At 40.8% G+C, this 20,304-nt stretch overlaps 1 protein-coding gene across 4 annotated transcripts in view; it reads right to left on the bottom strand.

Annotated features, from left to right (window-relative positions):
- LOC138750561 (microtubule-actin cross-linking factor 1-like) overlaps positions 1 to 20,304 on the bottom strand; it is a 48,491-nt gene that overhangs the window by 21,601 nt on the left and 6,586 nt on the right. For 3 of the 4 annotated variants that reach the window (XR_011349386.1, XM_069912659.1, XM_069912662.1), the window contains exons 2-7: positions 17,031 to 17,240; positions 12,535 to 12,763; positions 11,986 to 12,302; positions 10,955 to 11,122; positions 5,727 to 5,850; positions 4,081 to 4,176 (exon numbers count right to left, since the gene is read on the bottom strand). Coding sequence is in view for 3 of the 4 variants with exons in the window: in XM_069912659.1 (XP_069768760.1) it covers positions 4,081 to 4,176; positions 5,727 to 5,850; positions 10,955 to 11,122; positions 11,986 to 12,302; positions 12,535 to 12,763; positions 17,031 to 17,240 (1,144 nt within the window). In the remaining variant the exon portion in view is untranslated. The remainder of the gene's footprint in view (positions 1 to 4,080; positions 4,177 to 5,726; positions 5,851 to 10,954; positions 11,123 to 11,985; positions 12,303 to 12,534; positions 12,764 to 17,030; positions 17,241 to 20,304) is intronic. The other variant, XM_069912660.1, reaches the window with a different exon arrangement.

Consider the following 20,304-nt stretch of genomic DNA (forward strand, 5'->3'; position numbering starts at 1 on the left):
CTTCTCCTCTTACCCTTACACTCTTCCCTATATCCTTCCCCATTCCTCGACAAGTCTCCCTCCCTCTCCATCTCCTTCCTCTCTCCCTCTCTTTCTTCTCACCCTCACACTATCCCTCCCCTTCCTCGACAACTCTCCCTCCCTCTCCCATTCCTTCCACTTTCCATCTTCTTCTCCTCCCCCACTCTCTCCCTATATCCCTCCCCTTCCTCGATAACTCTCCCTCCCTCCCTCTCCTTCCCTTCCACTCACAATCTCCCTATAACCCTCTGCATTCCTTGACAACTATCCTTCATCCTCTTTCCCTTCTCCTTCCCCTCACCCTCTCCCTATATTCTTTACCCTTCCTCGACAACTCTCCCTCCCTCTTCTTTCCTCTTCCTCTCCTTCCCCTATCCATCTACTTCTCCTCTTCCCCACACCCACTCCCCCAATCCCTTCCCTTCTTTGACAACTCTCCCTGCCTCTCCCTCTCCTCTTCCCCTCTAACCCACCCCTTCCTCGACAACTCTACCTCCCACTCCGTTCTTCTCTCTCTCCTTCCCCTCTCTTATGCCCCTCACCCTCTCCCTATATTCCTCCCCCTTCCTTTACAACTCTCCCTCCCTATCCTTTTCTCTCCCTCTCCTTCTCCACTTCCTCTCCTTCTCCTCAAACTCTCCCTGTATCCTTCCCCCCTTCCTCGACATTTCTTCCTCTCTCTTCTTCCCCTTTCCCTCTCCTCCTCTTCCACTTACCCTCTCTCCCTCTATCCCACTGCCTTCCTTGACAACTCTCCCTCCCTCTCCTTCCCCACTCTCTCTTTTTCCTCTTCCCTTCACCCTCTCACTATATCCCTCCCCCTTCCTCGACAACACTCCCTCCCTCTCTTTTCCTCTCCATCTCCTTCCCCTCTCCCTCCTCTTCCCCTCTCCCTCCCCTGAGTGAGGTGCTGGATTTGGGAGGGGGGGAGGTCAAATGCATGGGAAAGACTACAATATATCTTTTCTAGCATTGATGAAGAGAAGGATTTTGAGCTGAGCGCTCTCTGCTCCCTGAAAGAGACAACATGGTGGAGAGGATGGTAAAGAAACATCCAGCCTGCTGGATTTCTTGATTTGGGGCACTGAGTGTAAAAGTTGGTGAGTCAAGTTACAGCTGTATAAAATTTTGGTTTGCCGCATTTGGAATATTACGTAGTGTTCTGGTCCCTGAATTCACGGAAGGATGTCGAAGATCTTGTAGACCTCTATCACGTCTCCTCTAATCCTTCTACACTCCAGCTCTGCGAACCTTGCCTCATGAGAATTGTTTCCCAATCCAGGCAGCATCCTGGTAAATCTCCTCTGTCCCCTCTCCTTCCTATAATGAGGTGACCAGAACTGAACATAATATTCTAAGTGAGTCATACCAAAGATTTATAGATTTGCAACATGACCACTCTACTCCTGAATTCAAACCCCCTATGAAGGAATCACAGCACACCATAATCCTTGTTCACTCTCCTATCAAACTGTGTGGCAACCTTGAGAAATGTGTAGATTTGCAACCCAAGGTTCCTCTGTTCATCCACACTCTTAAGTAACCGACCATTAACTCTGGACTCAGCCTTCTGGTTTGTCCTTCCAAAATGCATCAACTCTCACTTATCTGGATTGAAATCCATCTACCACTTTTCTGCCTAACTCTGCAACCCACCTTCATCATTTTGTAACCTTCAACAGCCTTCATCTCCATCCACAACTCCTCCAAACCAACCTCCGTGACATCCGCAAACTTACTGACCTATCCATCCGCCTCTTCATCCAGGTGACATGAAAATCACAAAGACTAGGGGTCGCAGAACAGATCCCTGCAGCACCAACCTCCAGGCAGAATACTTTCTTTCCACTACGACTCTCTGCTTTCTTCCGACATGACAGCTTTTATTTCATGCAGGTAATTTTTCGCTCATCTCATGACTCATGACTTTCTGAAGGAGTCTCCTGTGACTGACCTTGTCAGATGCCTTGCTAAAATCCTCGTAGACCACATCTATCACCCTACCCTCATTAATTTCTTTTGTAACCTCCTCCAAAGACTGAGTTAGATTTGTGAGGCCCAAGCTTGCCTTCACAAAGACATGCTGACTATCCTTGAGTAGAGTGTATTTCTCCAGATCTTCATAGATCCCATCCTTAAGAATCCCTTCCATTAGTTTACTCACCAATAATGTAAGACTAACCCTAATTCCCAAGATTCTCCCTATTACCTTTTTTAAACAAGGGGACTCCATTTACCATTCTCCAAACCACCCGAGTCGCGCTGCCGTCTATCTCCCTCCTTGCCCACGTGAGTGGTGCTGCTGTCTCACCCCCCCCCCCACACATCTGGGTCACGCTGCTGCCTCTCCAACCCACCCCCCCCACCCCTTCACCAAGGGTCGATATCGACTACTTTGGAGACCCCTAATATGTTATTTAAAGTAACTTAATGTCACTTTATTCGATTCAGCAAAGAGTGGGGCAGGGAGGCAAGGTTAGGGGGGCTTTACTAAAGCTCTGCCTGGAGTGGTAGTTAATCCGCCACAGTTGACATGGCGTTGCAGTCGTGCTCCAATCTTCAAATATGCCTGGATGCAGCAGGCATGGATAATTGCCGATGATTTGCCACAACCCATTTTTTATACACTTGTGGATGCATGAAACTATGCACCAGCTTTGATCTTTTTCAAACTTCGAACATGCGAGGCAGAAGCTTTAATAGTAAGAACCCATTTACTTGTTTCAGATGGTGAAGAGAAGCAACATCCACGTCATTCTGTGCATTTCTAAATGGCACATTGGGGAAGTAGTGAAATCAAATTGCATGAGTGGATGCAATTGGTTTGGATGAGACCTTAAACCACATCCTATATGGTTTTTAAAGAACATACAAGATTCTATCGTACAATAGATACGATAGTCGGTTCGAGCAGCGAGTCGGAGGAGATGGAGACCAGAGTTTGGGCAGTGTTCGGAGGAGGAGCGAGTTGAGAGTGACAGGTTTAATTGGTCAAGGCCAATAAAAGGAGGGAAAGGCAAAGGAGAAGCCAGAGAGGAGTGGCCCAATGAGAGAGTGGCCTGGTGAAAGAGTGGGGCTTCGAGGCTTTGGCTCGAGAGGCTTCACCGTGTAGGGGCTGAGGTCGAGTATCTAGATTAAGGTAAGACTATATTTTTTTGTTATTTTCTCTTTCTAAGGTGAGGGGGAGAGAGAAGGGTTGAGTGTGAGAGCAGTTTGCTCTTTTCAGTGTCAGATGTGAAAGGTCCTGGAGTCTTCGACCTCCTGGACATCCACAATTGCACTAGGTGTACTGAGCTGCAGTGTCTCAGGGACCGTGTTAGGGAATTGGAGCTGCAGCTCAATGACCTCGACCTGGTCAGTGAGAGTGAGGCCGTCATAGATAGGAGCTATAGCCAGGTGGTCTCAACAGGGCCACAGGAGGAGGATCAGTGGATTACAGTTATGAGAGGGAAAAGGGAAGAGACAGATACAGGAGGGGGCCCCTGTGACTGAAGCACTCAACAAATGGTACTCCTCCTTGAGGAACATTCAGGCTGGGGAAGGAATCAGTGGCTGTATCTCTGGCATAAGGTCGGCCTCTGTTGCCCAAAAGGGTAGGGAAAGGAAGAGGAGGGTAATAGTTATAGGGGATTCGATGGTCAGGAGGACAATTTGGGGATTCTGTGGATACGATTAAGGAAACAGATTGGTAGTTTGTCTCCCTGGTGCCAGGGTCTGGGATGTAACTTCTTGTGTCATTTCAGAACAAGTTGGATAGCTGCATGGATGTGAGGGGATTGGAGGGATACGGACAGGGAGTGGGTAAGTGGGGCTAGAGGAGCTCACTTAAATCGGTGTGGACTCGAGGGGCCGAGAAGTCCTGTATCCGGACTGTAATTGTCCCAGCCAAGATTTATCTTGCAATCAACATCATTAGGGACCAGCATCATTGCTATTAGGGACCAGTTATGTGAGCAAAATAGCAATGTTTCTCAACTAGGTCAACGACCCTGCTTCATCAATCCAGAAATAAAACATTTCCAAAATCGCAGTGGTGAGAAGTGCCAGGTAAAAGTAAACCTTCGAGATCTTCCACTTGGACATTTCTCCGTTCCAATGTCCTCTTCTGCTCTGATGTTTCCTCACGCAAAAGCTGGAATCTCTGTTCGATGGTAGCTAAAATGAACACAAGGTTCTGTTACACATACATTTAAAAGTGTCTTCAAAGATTTACCACAAGGTTCCGGTGTTTTCATCCCAACAATCACATTTTTTGTTTTGGAGAAAGGAGAACTGTGGGTTTAGTAATATTTAAAGCAATGCAGAACAGAAGATGACGAGCAACAAGTAGGGGCAAAAATGTGAGCAAGGAATGAAAAAAGTTTGGAGGGAATCAGCGTGAAATAGCAGACGAGTGAAATGAGGAACAGTGAAAAGGAAGGGACATTTGCAAAAGGAAATGGAGAGAGAAAGAGAGGGACAGTTGTGCAACTCTTTGTTGAAAACATGTTGAATTCAAGGCCTTTTACTCATCGAGAGGAGCAGGTGAAGTGGGGGGGAGCTGGGGCCGTGGAGGAGCAGGAACAACAATCAAAGCTGAATAGAGAAGACTCTGAGAGCAGCTGCAACCGTTCTCACCAGAACTGTATCCCGCCCTTCGGGTGCTCAGATGCATGGATCTTCAGTGCCCTCCCAGCACAGCATGAGAAATCCCCTCTCATTGGGGGGTCTTTGAGACATCACAGCCCTAAACACTTCCTTGGCTGCATGTTTGCCAGATGTTCACACTTGGTAAATGGCCGCTGCTTAACCTTCTACCATTTCTACATACCCTCTATTTCTAGTAATAACTGATCAACAAGACAAACACACTCTTCAGAAAATATAGAATTTCTGAGATTTAGGAAAGAAAACAAAAATGTAGAAAAATAAATGAGCTGATAGAGCATCTGGAAAAAAAGAAAAGCAACATTAACATTTCGATGGAGCTCGTGACTTCACCATCATGCTGGCATATTGTAACATTTGTTTCCTATTTCCAGTCTTGTTTCTATGATTGGAAGATATCTGGTTTCCAATCATTCAATCTCCTCTTCAATTGATGAGCCACGGACAAGTATGCATGACTGGAGCCTGGCTGCTTTATTAAATAATCGCAGAGCATCACTTTCAACGAATTCACTGCAAGAATTCCCATTTGCCGTCATTTTCATTTCCAACGCTCCAAGTATGGTTCTCAATTCAGTACCTTCAATGCAACAATTTTATAAGACCCAACACTTCTAAGATGCACCACTTGAGCAGAAATTTCATTCAATAAACACACATTTTACAATACTATTGTGATTCTGGCCTACGAGTCTGAATCACTGTCCACAATTCACTGGAGAAAGTTCTATTGAACTTTCTTAAATACTGCATTTTATTCAAACATTTATTGAAGTGTGCACAGTTCTTTAGTAAATGGTCTTTCCATTAATTTTAGAGTTTTCAGAGCTTTTTATGAAATGATAGCCTATTTATGACGTGCTAGGTAAAGATGATTCAACATTTGAAATCCAATCAATTGCAAGAAATATTTTAGAATAGTTCAAAGAGGTTGGTGGGTCCCCACTGGTAATTTGCACATTTTGAAAATGTCTAATTTTCCAGCTGGAAGCATCACTTGTATTTGTTGGAATTAGAGAACCATTTTTTGATCTAAGCAGCAAATGTTGAAATGGTACCTGTGGTCTTTCGAAGCTGGAGTACATTTGGAACAACGTCAATGCTCAAGGACAGCAGGCACTTTGCTGCCTCCTGTAACTTTTCGACACCATCTTCATGTTCAGAAATTTCTCCCTGAAGGACCTGTGATTTCAAAATGACACAATGACTCATTCACAATAAAATTAATATTTCTTTCTGTATATCTTAGATTCGCCGATACTTTGGTTAATTTCGATATTGTCTTGGGGTCAATGAGATAAACAGCCTGTGAAGACGATTCTATAAATTATCATAAATACCAACAACTCTCTGGCCTGCTTTGGGGTGAGGAGGCGAACATTTTCAAGGACCCAATAACCACAGGATATTGGAATTTTCTCAAACAACCAGCTCAAACTTTCTATTGATCATTACTCATTACTCATTAATGCTTCGAGGTATTTAATACGCCTGATGTTTGAGCATTTTCTGATTCTGTTGAGCTCATCATCTTTATCTTGTCTACATCTCTTGACCGGCCCTGAAGTCCCTTTGCAAACCATCAAGGTCACAAGAAAATATTTAAAAATGTTCTGATGCTTAGATTTACATCAGCATTGATAAAATAATGCTGAAGAACTCATTTGGCTTTTCACCACTAATGGACATAGATTTGGCTGCAGAGGGTTATTCTGCATTATCGCTTTTCGGCCTGTCCGTCTACTTTTACTCCGGATGACCCCTCTCCCCAATCCATCATCCTTCAAAAGTAAATATGTGTTCTCCCTCAGCAATCTGACCCATTTGCAACTCCTATTCCCACGAGCACTTAATGGACCACAGCTTTTCTCTTTTATTTTTTAATTTTTTTTATTTTTCACACCCTAAATCACATTAGCCATGATATACACTATTTCTTTTTCACACATATACAGTGACTTTTTCTCCCCCCCCCTCCTCCCAAGCCACCCCCCCACCACCCCCCCTCATCCATTTTAGGTATACAATCTAGGTTGCATTAAGCCAGTCAGACAATGTTGTCATTCAACAAAAATACACCAGAAATTCTACTGAGTCCATTCTTTTCTTTCCTTCTCCTTCCATCAACTTAGGTAATGTTTGTCCCCGGTAGGTTCTCACTATTGTATTTAATGTAAGGCTCCTATACTTGTTCGAATATTTCAATATTATTTCTTAACCTATATGTTATTTTTTCTAATGGAATACATTTATTCATTTAAATTTAGTAGTTTCTTCCTTTTAATTTGGTTATGTATTCCATTAATATTTAAAGTCATATAGTTCAGCGTAGCCCTTTTATATTTTGTTTATCTTCTCTTTCCGTTTTTCCATCATTACCTTTCCTCCTTTTCCATTTCTGTTTTCTTATTTTCAACTCTTTATAAGACAACATTCCTACAACATCCAACATTTTCCTTATTCTCCTATTTCTATCTTATTTATCCCCAATCTCCCCTTCCCCTCCTGAGTTGTCCTTTATCCCTTGTCGGACAACCACATCTCCCCTCTCCATTTGGATTTGCGAATCCACTCGCAAGCGTCAACTGATTTTGCAGTGACCGCTATTTCCCCCCACCCCGCCCCCCCCAGAAAAGATTTCACTTTTCATATGTCACCAAGGTCACTCTTTTAATTCCCTCCTTATTCTCTCTATTCCATTACCTTCCCTTATTAATTCTTGTCTATACTATCTATATTTTCCTCTAAGTACAGATACATTCACGTATGCACATTGTCTCTATTCACTCTTATACCTCTTTACCCGCATACATATCAATCGTGATCATTTTTACTCTCATTACCCGTCTTCATCCCTCAGTCTATTTTTGTCTTTACCCACATACATATCAATCGTGATCATTTTTACTCTCATTACCCGTCTTCCTCCCTCAGTCTATTTTTGTAATTGTTCTGCAAATTTTCGTGCTTCTTCTGGATCCGAGAATAGTCTGTTTTGTTGTCCTGGAATAAATATTTTCAATACCGCTGGATGCTTTAGTATAAATTTATACCCTTTCTTCCATAAAATCGTCTTTGCTGTATTGAACTCTTTTCTCTTCTTTAGGAGTTCAAAACTTATATCTGGATAAATGAAGATTTTTTGCCCTTTATACTCCAGTGGTTTTTTGCCCTCTCTTACTTTTTCCATTGTCTTCTCCAGTACCTTTTCTCTTGTAGTATATCTTAGGAATTTTACTACAATAGATCTTGGTTTTTGTTGTGGTTGTGGTTTAGAGGCCAATACTCTATGTGCCCTTTCTATTTCCATTTCTTGCTGTAGTTCTGGACATCCTAGGGTCTTAGGGATCCACTCTTTTATAAACTCCCTCATATTCTTGCCTTCTTCATCTTCCTTAAGGCCCACTATCTTTATGTTATTTCTTCTGTTATAATTTTCCATTGTATCTATTTTTTGAGCTAGTAGTTCTTGTGTCTCTTTAGTTTTTTTATTAGATTCCTCCAATTTCTTTTTTAAGTCTTCTACCTCCATTTCTGCTGCTACTGCCCGCTCTTCCATCTTGTCCATTTTCTTTCCCATTTCTGTTAAGGTCATCTCTATTTTATTCATTTTCTCTTCTGTGTTGTTTATTCTTTTTCTTAAATCATTAAATTCCTGTGTTTGCCATTCTTTAAATGACTCCATGTATCCTTTAATAAGAGAAAGTACCTTCTTTATCTTGCCTTTCTTTTCTTCTTCTATTTCACTGTACTCTCCCTCTTCCTCTTCTTCTTCCTCTGGGTTGGCCATCTGTTGTTTCTTTTTTGCCCTTTCCTTCTCTTCTTTCTTGTTTCTATTGTCTTCTGTGGTCTCTTCTTGCTGCAGGTGTTCTGCAGCTGTCGTTGCCGGCTGTGGAGATCGACACCCCAGCTGGTCCCCCCTCCCGTCGGTGTGTTTTTTTCATTCGCATCACGCATGCGCGATTCCTCGCGCATGCGCGGTTGCGCACTTTTACTCGGCTCAGCGAGCCATTTTTGTAGTCCATTATTTACCGACCTGAGGGAGCGAGTTTCTCTCTCCGCAGCGGGCCTCTTCGGACAGGTAAGGCCTTCACCTTTTTCCTCCTTTGTCTTCTCTTCCTCTCTTCTTACCGTTGCTTTCAATTTTTCTTTTTTAGTCGCCATCTTCTTTCCACCTTTATACTCACTTTTCTGTAACTTTTATTTCTGTTCCTTTGTGTTTTCCTTTGTTTTTCCCGACTTTTCTGGAGAGGGCTACTACTCCATCACGTGACTCCTCTCGACCACAGCTTTTCTCCATGACCATCAATCCCAGGCCATTTACTGCAATAAATGGTCCGACTTTTCTCTGACTGCATGAGAAGAAAAGCCCTCCACTTCAGAAAAGCAAAACTGGAACTAGTGATTTGTCTTTCTGATTCAAATTCCAATTCCTCAAACATCAACTCCAGTCAACATGATGCCATTAGTTTAGTTAATGATGGAGAAGGATAGGTCTGGGACTCGGATTGAGGTTCTAAATTGCAGAAAGGCCAATTTTGAGGAAATGAGAAAGGATTGAGAAGGTGTTGACCTGGAAAAGTATATGCGGGGTCAGTGGAAGACCTACAAAGGTGAAATTTGGAAAGTACAGACTTTGCATGTTCCTGTCAAGATTAACAGGCTTAGGAATCATTTGGAAGTAGAGAGGTGTGCAGCAGGTATAGACATCACAGAGCAAATGAGGTGCTTGAAGAGTATAGAAAATGCAAGAAAAATCCTCAATGAAGTTATCCTCAATGAAGATAGAAAGGCTATCTGGTTGATAATGCGGTAAATTGGATCAGCAAGTTTGCAGGTGACACTAGGATTGGAGGTGTTGTGGACAGCAAAGAAGGTTTTCAAAGCTTGCAGAGGGATCTGGACCTGTTGGAAACATGGGCTGAAAAATGGAAGATAGAATTTAATGCAGATGAGTGTGAGGTGTTGCATTTTGGAAGGACAAGCCAAGAAAGGACATACATGGTAACCAGTCGGGCAGTGAGGAGTACGATAGAACAGAGGGATCTGGGAATACAGACACCTCATTCTCTGAAAATGGTGTCACATGTGGATAGGGTTGCAAAGAGAACTTTTGGCACATTGACCTTGATCAATCAAAGGATAAAGTCTAATTTTCATTGGTGAGACCCAATTTGGATTATTGTGTGCAGTTTGGATCACCTAACTGCAGGAAGGATGGCAATTGTGCAGAGATTGACTTGGATGTGGCCTGGACGTCAGGAGCAGAGTTGTAGGAAAAGGTTAAACAGGTTATGATTTTATTCCCTGGAGTGTAGAATGAGGGAAGAATTGAGAGAGAGATTTAAAATGATGTGGAGGACAGAGTAAATATAGGTAGGCTTGTTCCACTGAGAGCAAGTGAAATACAAACCAGAGGACATGGGGTAAGGGTGAAGGGGATAAATTTAGGGGGAACATGAGGGAGAACGTCTTCACACAGAGTGAAGAGGTGGGAGAGTGGAACAAGCTGTCCGTTGAAGTGGTGACTGTGGGCTCAGTTTTTAATTTGAAAAGAATTTGGACTGGTACATGGATGGGAGAGGTATGGAGGGCTATGGACTGGGTGTGTCAGAGGGCCTCGGCAGAAAAAGGGTTCGGAACAGACAAGAAGGGCCAAAGGGGCCTGTTTCTGTTCTGTAATATTGTAAGGTTCTATGGTTTGAATACTTCTTTGGAATAAATCAATCTCTGCCACTTTGCAAACAAATCTTACCTCCAAATGTGCTCCAAATCACTACTTTCCTCCCACCTCCCTTCCCCTGTTCCTGAAACCCCCATCTATGGAGTTATCGTCTCTGCACCTGATGATTCCATTAATGATTTGCTGAGATTTTTTGCTCTGCTGTTATAATCTTGGAGGTCATCCAAAATTCTGCCACCATATCCTTAGTCACCAGGCCCCCATTAAACATGGATAAGGTCTGAGGAAACCCATACTGAAAATAGACACACAATGAGAGCAGAACTGTTTGGCTTCTTTGTTACAGTTTCCAATCTTGCCCCCACCATCTGGAAGCAAATTGGCTGTTGGATCTTCATCAGGCTCCCATTAAAACCTGATCAAGGTGGAATGAATGGAGCTCAACTTCCTATTTCAGGTGCCAAACTTACAACCTCCCATGTGGCCTTCACCACTGTTATTGGATGTGCACATTAACATTAGTTCAAAGCATTAATTATTCTACTCGTAAATTAGATTAAGCAACATTACACAGTGATTTATGAAATAACAACTTTAATTTACCATGACATTTTCAAGTTCTTGCTGCAAGATTTCTGGATTAGAGATGGCCTCCAGCTGAACCATTCGTCTTTCTGTTTCAATTCTCTCTAGCCACAAACGCAGCTCATCTGCCTTCTCTTGCCATTGTTCAAACAACTTTTTGCCAAGACGGGTTCCAAGTCCAATGCACTATAGAGTGAAAGAAATGAATGAGTATGTGGATTTTTAAAATGTACGATTTTGTGATGCTATCAAATATCGAGTGTCCAATCGATCCAAAATGAGTCAAGCGATACATTACTGGTCCATCACTTATGCCAACTATAATTTTTTTGTTCCCTGCATCAAGTTTTTTGAGGGTCACAGACAAAAAGGCAATGTTCACTTCTCACCAAAGATGAAATGCCTGTTACCCTGCCGTACTGTTCCATTTTCTTATTATGTCAATAAATCTTTTAATTAATATTTTGAGTTTGCTTTCAAAATAAACTGATAGTCAGGAATATATCAGAAGCATTGAAAACCTTCACAAATTTAGTGTGTCAGTGAAGATTAGACAGAAATTCTTTTGGGGCTGGGCTTGTTCCAGCCGAACACGCTGCATTTCTGTTATGCCATTCAAGCCTCACCGTTGAGTTTAGGAATATTGAACCAGCGATGTGACCTTTGTGGATTGGACACATTACACCTTGTTCAGTGACAAATACACGTGGGAGGCCAGTCTGGAAAATCTTCGCCAGTTATGATCTGTTCGACATTTGATTTTATTAAAAGGAAATGAGATCACGACTTATTTTCTGCAATGGTCTCTGTCCAACTTGAGTGAGTTCGGCCACCAAGAGAGCTCCACAATACTGGAAAGATTTAATCATTGTTCCTGTTCTTCATGGGTATTATTAATAACAGCCGCAAACCTTTTCCAGAGCCACTCTTCTAAGACTAAAACTTACACAAGTTGCTCAGTCTATCAAAATGCTCTCAAGTTACTGATCTTAAGTAAAATTGGAGTTTAAATGCTATTAATCTAAAAAAAAAATGAAGATATGTCATACTTCTGATCGAAGTGTGTTGAAGCGAGCATCGGCGCTCTCAACCGTCTCCTCCACATGTTGGCTTATGGCATCAGGATCAATTTGGATCTTGTAGCTTTCAATTGCATTCCTGATTTCAAAGTGAAAGGCAGCATCGATGACACTTTTCCAAGATCGTCTGAGGTGTCTTAGATCCCCTTTGTGAAATTGAAGATCTTTGAAGAGGAATTGCTGCTTCTTAAGTTTGAATGTCAATGACGTGGAGTCAAATTCCCCAGCTTTAATCTTTGTTAGTTCCTTCTCCAAATGACTCATGAATGTTTCAAATTCATCGTGATCTGTTTAAAGGAATATAATGGTCAAATAGTTAAATGTTTTAAAGCATTCAAAATGGTCAAAAAATACCAGATTATCTAGACTTTGATACATTGACAGGATCCTGTAATAATTACAAGTTGGGGTTATTCCAAACCACATGTAGCTTTCTGTTGTCTTACTTAGAATTCTTTTCAACTCTCAGTAAATAGTATTTTATAGTAATCTGGAAAATAAATGAAAACTTTCTCTCACCTTTTCGGAACTTCTGCAATTCTAGATGCAGATCCTCAATCACGTTTAATTGAGAATCTGCACTTGATAAAGCGGATTCGTACTCCTCCATCAAGACATTCAAGATCTCCTGCAGTGCAACTTCCTCGTCTCGCAAAGGGTCCTGGACATTTTGTTCCAGGAAAGTCTGAGCTGCCTCTGTGGCCAAAACCAACTCTTGCTCTTTCCGGGACAACTTTTGGTGATGTTCCTAGAAAAGAAACAATCCTAGGTTCATTTTTATTGCTCCAAGTTGTCTTGGGGGAGGTAAGGTTTCTATTTATTGCATTTGCAATTGAAATAAAATATTCAGGTTTCCCAATTTATTAAAAATCAGGGTACCAAAACACCCTTAAATACACATAGGAAACGTATTTCAAGTCAAGAAACCTAAACGGTTTTATCCTTTCGGAGGTTTAATCAACTACCGTGATCTACAATTCTTTGCTTGTGTCAAAGGATGAATCCTGCTGAGATGGAATAGAATATATTCCATATTTAATTTGACTGACAAGAAAATAAATCCTCTCCTTCAGTATTTGTACACAGTCCCTTCCCCGTCAAACAGACTTACTTTAAACTTAAGCACATTAAACTTTTGTCATTTGAATGATCTCATCCTTACCTTTCCATTCAGGGATTTAATATTCTTTCATGATTTAAAAGAGAACACGTGAAATCTAACTAGAGTTGACTGTGATCTAGTCAGGAGAATGTGAACTAATTTGTAACTGTGTAAGAATACACCCTTCTCACTGTAGTAAATGTCGTGCACCACTGTGGGGTGGATGTCTATGTATATGAGTGTGTGAACAGTTTCAAGAGATGGTGGATCTTCTTGTCTTTTTTTCTTCACTGGTATCACTGTTTCCTTCACCCCAGACTTGCACATCTTCGCCCAGTGGTTTGCTATGCCGTAGGCTCCACATTCAGAACCATATGCGGGGCAATCATTTTGGTCACGGAGGGGTGTTGTCTGCTGCCCTTCCTACAGGTCCTGGGGGTGGCACTTTTCTGATTGTATTTTTTATAGCATCAACCCTTCCTTCACTTTGCTGTGGGTGGGTCTGCATTGATAGGGATTTCATTTGTGTCCTCGTGGATTCGAAGACTCTGCCTGTTTCTATATCTTTGGCCAGTTTCAAGCTATCCTTCCCTATAAGAGACTTTTGCATTCAGGATGGGCATATTAGTGGATCAGCTAATCTTTCCTCTATATCCTTCCATCTGCATTTTGCAGCATTAGTTTTTGGTGTAGTAAGGAAGTTAGTAACAGTCTCATCAGTCTCTTACACAAAACCTTGAAATTCATTGCATTCAAGTCTAGGATTAGAGCTGAGTTCAAGGTGAGAAACAACCTTTGCAAATATCTGCTCTGGATCATTTTTCTCCACCCCGTAAGCTCTCAGCTATTAAATAAGTCACGGCCTGGCTCCCCTATCCAGACATGTATAGCACTAACCTTCTCCTCGCTGTTGCATTTTTAAAATAGCTTTTCACTGCTAAATTGTACATCTGCTGAAACGTTTTCAACGATTCAACAATATCTTCAGCCTCCCGTCCATCACTGGGTGAACTGCTGTTGCACCAGCCATTCATTTTCAGGTGTACTTTTTCTCTTCTTCCCCGTCAGATTTCAGTCACTTCCAATCCATTTTATAGTTTTATTCTTGACCACTGCCAACATGTTCTGTCTCCGTGTTACCTGGGAGGATTCTTAAATAACTTAGAGATGCAAGATTCAAATAACAGAAGGGAGTTTACTTACTGATGCCTTCTACCATCTCAGGAAACTGTTCACACTCATACTCATGTATAGGTGCCCCCCAGTAGTGCACGACGGTTACCACAGTGAGAAGGGTGTATTCCTAGGAAGTTACAAAAGAGTTCACATGATCCTAACGAGATAACACACCCGTCTCACTGTCGTAAATGTCGTGCACCAATGTGGGGTGCATGTCTATGTGAGTATGAACATTTCCTGGCATGGTGGAAGGCATTAATAAGTAAAATCTCTTCTGCTATTTGAATCTTGCATCTCTAAGAAGATGCAAGATTCAAATAGCAGAAGAGATTTTACTTCTGCTATTTAAGAAGCCTCCCACACAGAGACATAACAGTGACTTTATTGTATTTATCTTTACCATTTTGTTCAACATCCTTTGGACTTGACAAGACTTTATTCAAGTCACCTTATTCCAAAACAAACCAGGCTGTCAAGCACACACAGGGCAATAATTTGCATACATGTTAAGCAATGCTTTACGAAAAGAAGATAACACCAATTGGTAAATGTTTAAAGATCTTTGCTCTTTTTTAACGATGAAAATCTGACTTGAGCACTGCATATTAAGGAATGACAAACATGAAAATCTATCCCCATTTTAGTGAAAACATTCTGGGTAATTATCATTTTCACATTAGTACTTCAAGATGCAGGTGTCCCTGCCAGGGCCCAAACTGATTAGTTCTGCCTCACTGCCGGCAATGTCATCATGGACCACCTTCTTGAATAGCTGTCATGCTACTTGTCAAGTTCTTTCTACAAAGTTTTAAGGTTGGGAGTTCTGAATTTAGCCCCTGAGAAGGGATAGGAGTGTGGAGGGGAATCAGCAGGTAGTAATGTTCCTACAGACCTACCGCACGTCCCTGTCCATGTCAGGTGGCACCTCTTTGGACATATTCTTGGAGTCGAGTAGATGTCGTTCACTCCGTTGATAGGATACAGGACCACCTCAGTGGAGAGAATGAATGGAGGGCCAATCAAGCCAACTGCTTTGCTCTGCTGTTAGGGTCCTTGGGCCCTTTGGGAATTGTGCTCATCCAGTCAAGTGCGGAGCAAAGGTTCGCCACCTACTGCTTGACAGGTAGCCTCTGATCTGCTTTGGTAATTACAGTACTCAAAATGGCTGGTCTATGTTAGGACCACAGTGAGAAGGAGACCTGGAGTCATGTGACAACACCCAAATGAAGTACCATTATGCAGGTTATTGGTGAACAATGCCACTTTATGTCACAGTGTGTGGGCCACACTTTCCATCGGGCAGCTGATTATTAAAGTATGGCTCTGTCCTGCTTTTGGTAGATGGACCAGATACCAGAAGAATTTGCCACTTTGTCAGAAGGATGTCAGTGCATCAACTGTGACAAGAGGTGCAAAAAAATCTAGACTGAACTTCTTCAGTACTTCGAATGTGATGGAGTCTGGTCCTATTTGCACTTGGTGTTCCAAAGTAAAATAAATGGGGTGAAAGTGATTTCTGTGATGGTGTCGGAAGAACCTGATGGAACATGCTAGAAAGTGTCTTAACCCCAACTTTGTTATTCAGAAGCTGAGGACTACCTCCACTGAGAATGAGGAGACCCTTGGTCCCTCTTTTCCTGTTTACTGTTCATGATCCAGCCGGAAGGATGACAGAGCTCAAATTTCATCAGCGGTTAATTCTGTCTTTGGAATGTTATTTTTTTTTCTGCATTGCCTGCCCACTGTCCAATGTTGTAAGATTATCAGTCTGGCACCTCATGTGCATCTGCATTCCCTATTAAACCATGGTGATGACTTGTCTTGGTTGTAATGGGAGAACTAACGATGGTAAGTAACACTTTCCTGCTGCAAATGTTAAAGGCCCATCGTACCTTTTGGCCACTGTGATTCCAGCTGTCAATTTATTCTGAATCTATCCCATTTAGCACAATGGTGCTACCACACATCAGAATTGAGGGAGCCCCTGGAGAAACATGGGATGGATCTTTCTGCTCCTGCTGTCACCAACAGTTGCTTCAACAACAGGAAAATTGTGGTAGTGAGGGGTTGTAGCCTTACTCACTCTCTTTTCCAAACCAATCCCTAGATCTTCACAAGGATCTGGCCTGGTTGAGTGGACGAACAGTGACGTTGCTACGCCAGAATTCATTCCGGTGGTGTATGCTTCCTCAACCCTTTTTGGTTGTGAATAGCTTGCATGGCCCATTCAATGGGTTATAAAGAGTTAATCACATGAGTGGGTGCTGGAGTTATCAAAATAGGGGAGGAGGTTCTTCCCTTTACAACATCAATATCCACATTATATGAGAAAACTGCATTACTGAGGTGAAGAGTTTTTGTTAAGAAGCTGCCATGGTGAGATTGTTAGTGAAGGGCCTCTGTGACCATCGTCAATCACTGCCCCTTCACTAGTGAGTTAATCATATTCCCGTCATCTCTCATCACTTGCATGACTGGGCCAGAGCAAAGAACAGAAAGTAGGACTGAGTTAGAAAGAGGATCTGCTAGATCTTTGAATAGGATTGGGAGAAGATCGTCAAAATTCAATTCAACATTATTTAGAAATTGTGTTAGTCATTATTTAAGTGAAATTTAGTCAGTCGCCTTTCATCAAATCTGTACTGATCAGAGGTTCTGATGAAAAGTCCAATCCAAAATATTTTTACAATTGTTCGAATATACACTTATCCAAAACACCTGGAAGTGTTCATACCTTCAGGCCTTGCTGGTGGTCATTCAGTCTTTCGCCCATCTCAGCAAATGACCCCATCGCATCGTCCTCTTCCTCCATCTGGAAACCATCACCTAATGCGTAGAATTCGTCTTCGGTGATATGAACTCCATAGTGACCCTCGACTGCCAACCATTTCAGAAGATCACCTACTGTCTTCTTATGTTTTTGTAGGTGATCTTCTGTTGTTTCCTACAAATTGCAAAATCCTGTTAGTTTGAAGACGTGTTGTACTTTCCTGGCAGCAATTCCATATTCCCTCATCTATTTGCAAACCCTTGGGATTGAGGAGGATGTGAAACCACTTGAGTGGAAGATGCCTGTTTATAAACAGGGGCCATTCCACACCATTTCATCGGAATATGCACATGGGCAACACGTGGTCTTGCCCAGTCTTCGATCATTACGAAAAGGATGGTACTAAAGACCAGCCTTCTATACACACACACGGGCATCAATGGAATTCCGCTTCATCATTTCCCTGCTCATGTCTCCCTAACACTGCCTTCATTTCTCGGGCCCCTTCGTCTAATCCCTCCCCTTTCATTTCAAAGGCCTTCTCTGCGTCTAAAGCAACTGCTACTGTTGGCGCTTTACTCCCTTCTACTGCATGAATTAAGTTAATAAATTTACAAATATTGTCTGTTGTGCGTCTTTTTTTAATAAATCCAGTTTGGTCTAGATTTACCATTTTAGGTACATATTCTGCTAATCTGTTTGCTAATAGTTTAGCTATTATCTTATAATCTGTGTTAAGTAATGATATTGGTCTATATGACGCTGGTGCGAGTGGATCTTTCCCTGCCTTTGGTATTACTGTAATTATTGCTGTTTTACATGAATCTGGTAAGCTTTGTGTTTTGTCAATCTGGTTGATTACTTCCAGGAGGGGAGGAATTAATAAATCTTTAAATGTTTTATAGAATTCTATTGGGAATTCATCCTCTCCTGGTGTTTTATTATTTGGTAGTTCTTTTTAATTATCTCTTGTATTTCTACTATTTCAAATGGTTCTGTTAATTTATTTTATTCCTCTATTTGTGATTTTGGTCGTTCAATTTTAGTTAAAAATTCATCTATTTTGCCTTCTTTCCCTTCGTTTTTAGTTTGGTATAATTGTTCATAGAATTCTCTAAAGTTTTCATTGATCTCCGTTGGATTATATGTGATTTGTTTGTCTTTTTTCCTTGATGCCAATACAATTTTCTTAGCTTGTTCTGTCTTAAGCTGCTATGCTAGGATTTTGTGCGTTTTTTCCCTTAGTTCATAATATTTCTGTTTTGTCTTCATTATGTTCTTCTCCACCTTATATGTTTGTAGTGTTTCATATTTTATTTTTTGATCTGCCAATTCTCTTCTTTTAGTTGTATCTTCCTTCATTGCTAATTCTTTTTCTATATATACTATTTCCCTTTCCAACTGCTCTGTTTCCTGATTATAGTCCTTCTTCATCTTGGTTACATAACTTATTATTTGCCCTCTAATGAACGCTTTCATTGCATCCCATAGTATAAACTTATCTTTCACTGATTCCGTATTTATTTCAAAGTACATTTTAATTTGTCTTTCAATGAATTCTCTAAAATCCTGCCTTTTAAGTAGCATGGAGTTTAATTTCCATCTATACATTCTTGGAGGGATGTCCTCTAACTCTGTTGTCAATATCAAGGGTGAATGGTCCGATAATATTCTAGCTTTATATTCTGTTTTTCTTACTCTATCTTGCTTACGAGCTGATAACAGAAATAGGTCTATTCTTGAGTATGTTTTATGTCTACCCGAATAATATGAATATTCCTTTTCCTTTGGGTGTTGTATCCTCCATATATCCAAAAGTTGCATTTCTTGCATCGATTTAATTATAAATTTGGTTACTTTGTTCTTTCTGTTAATTTTTTTCCCAGTTTTATCCATATTTGAATCCAAATTAAGGTTGAAATCCCCTCCTATTAATATGTTCCCTTGCGTATTTGCTATCTTCAAAAAAATATCTTGCATAAACTTTTGATCTTCTTCGTTAGGGGAATATACATTGAGTAGATTCCAAAACTCCAAATATATCTGACATTTTATCATTACATATCTCCCTGCTGGATCTATTATTTCCTCTTCTATTTTAATTGGTACATTTTTACTGATTAATATAGCTACTCCTCTTGCTTTTGAATTGTACGACGCTGCTGTTACATGTCCTACCCAATCTCTCTTTAATTTCTTGTGCTCCAATTCAGTTAAATGTGTTTCTTGCACAAATATTATATCAATTTTTTCTTTTTTCAGTAAATTTAGCAGTTTCTTCCTTTTGATTTGGTTATGTATTCCGTTAATATTTAAAGTCATATAGTTCAACATAGCCATTTCATACTTTGTTTATCTTCCCTTTCCGTTTCTCCATCATCACCTTTCCTTCTTAACCATTTCTGTTTTCTTGTTTTGAACACTTTATAAGACAACATTTCTAAAACATCAAAAATTTTCCTTATTCTCCTATTTAAAACTTCTTTAACCCCATTCTCCCCTCCCCCTCCTGAGTTGCCCTTTATCTCTTGTTGGGAAAACACATCTCCCCTCTCCATTTGGATTTGCGAATTCACTCGCAAATGTCAACTGATTTTGCAGTGACCATAACTCATCCCCACCCAGCCCCCCACCGGAAAAGATTTCAATTTTCATATGTAACAAAGGTCACTCTTTTAATTCCCTCCTTATTCCCTCTATTCCCTTTCATTCCCTTATTAATTCTTATCTATACCCTATATATTTTCCTCTAAATACGTATACATTCATGTATACACACACATACATACACATCTACATATATATATATATATATATATATATAATATATATATTATATATATATATATATATATAATATATACATACATATACCCATATACACACATACATATAGTTCGTGGTCATTTTTACTCTCATTACATGTCTTCATCTCTCTGCTTGTTTTGTAGTTGTTCTGCAAATTTTCGTGCTTCCTCTGGATCCGAGAATAGTCTGTTTTGTTTCCCTGGAATAACTATTTTAAGTACCGCTGGGTACTTTAACATAAATTTATATCCTTTTTTCCATAAGATCGTTTTTGCTGTATTGAACTCCTTCCTCTTCTTCAGGAGATCAAAACTTATGTCTGGTTAGAAAAAAAATTTTTGACCTTTGTATTCCAGTGGCTTTTTGTCTTCTCTTATTTTCTTCATTGCTTTCTCCAATATATTTTCTCTTGTTGTATATCTTAAAAATT

This window comes from Narcine bancroftii, unplaced genomic scaffold (assembly GCF_036971445.1).
Source record: "Narcine bancroftii isolate sNarBan1 unplaced genomic scaffold, sNarBan1.hap1 Scaffold_166, whole genome shotgun sequence".
NCBI classification, from domain to species: Eukaryota; Metazoa; Chordata; class Chondrichthyes; order Torpediniformes; family Narcinidae; genus Narcine; species Narcine bancroftii.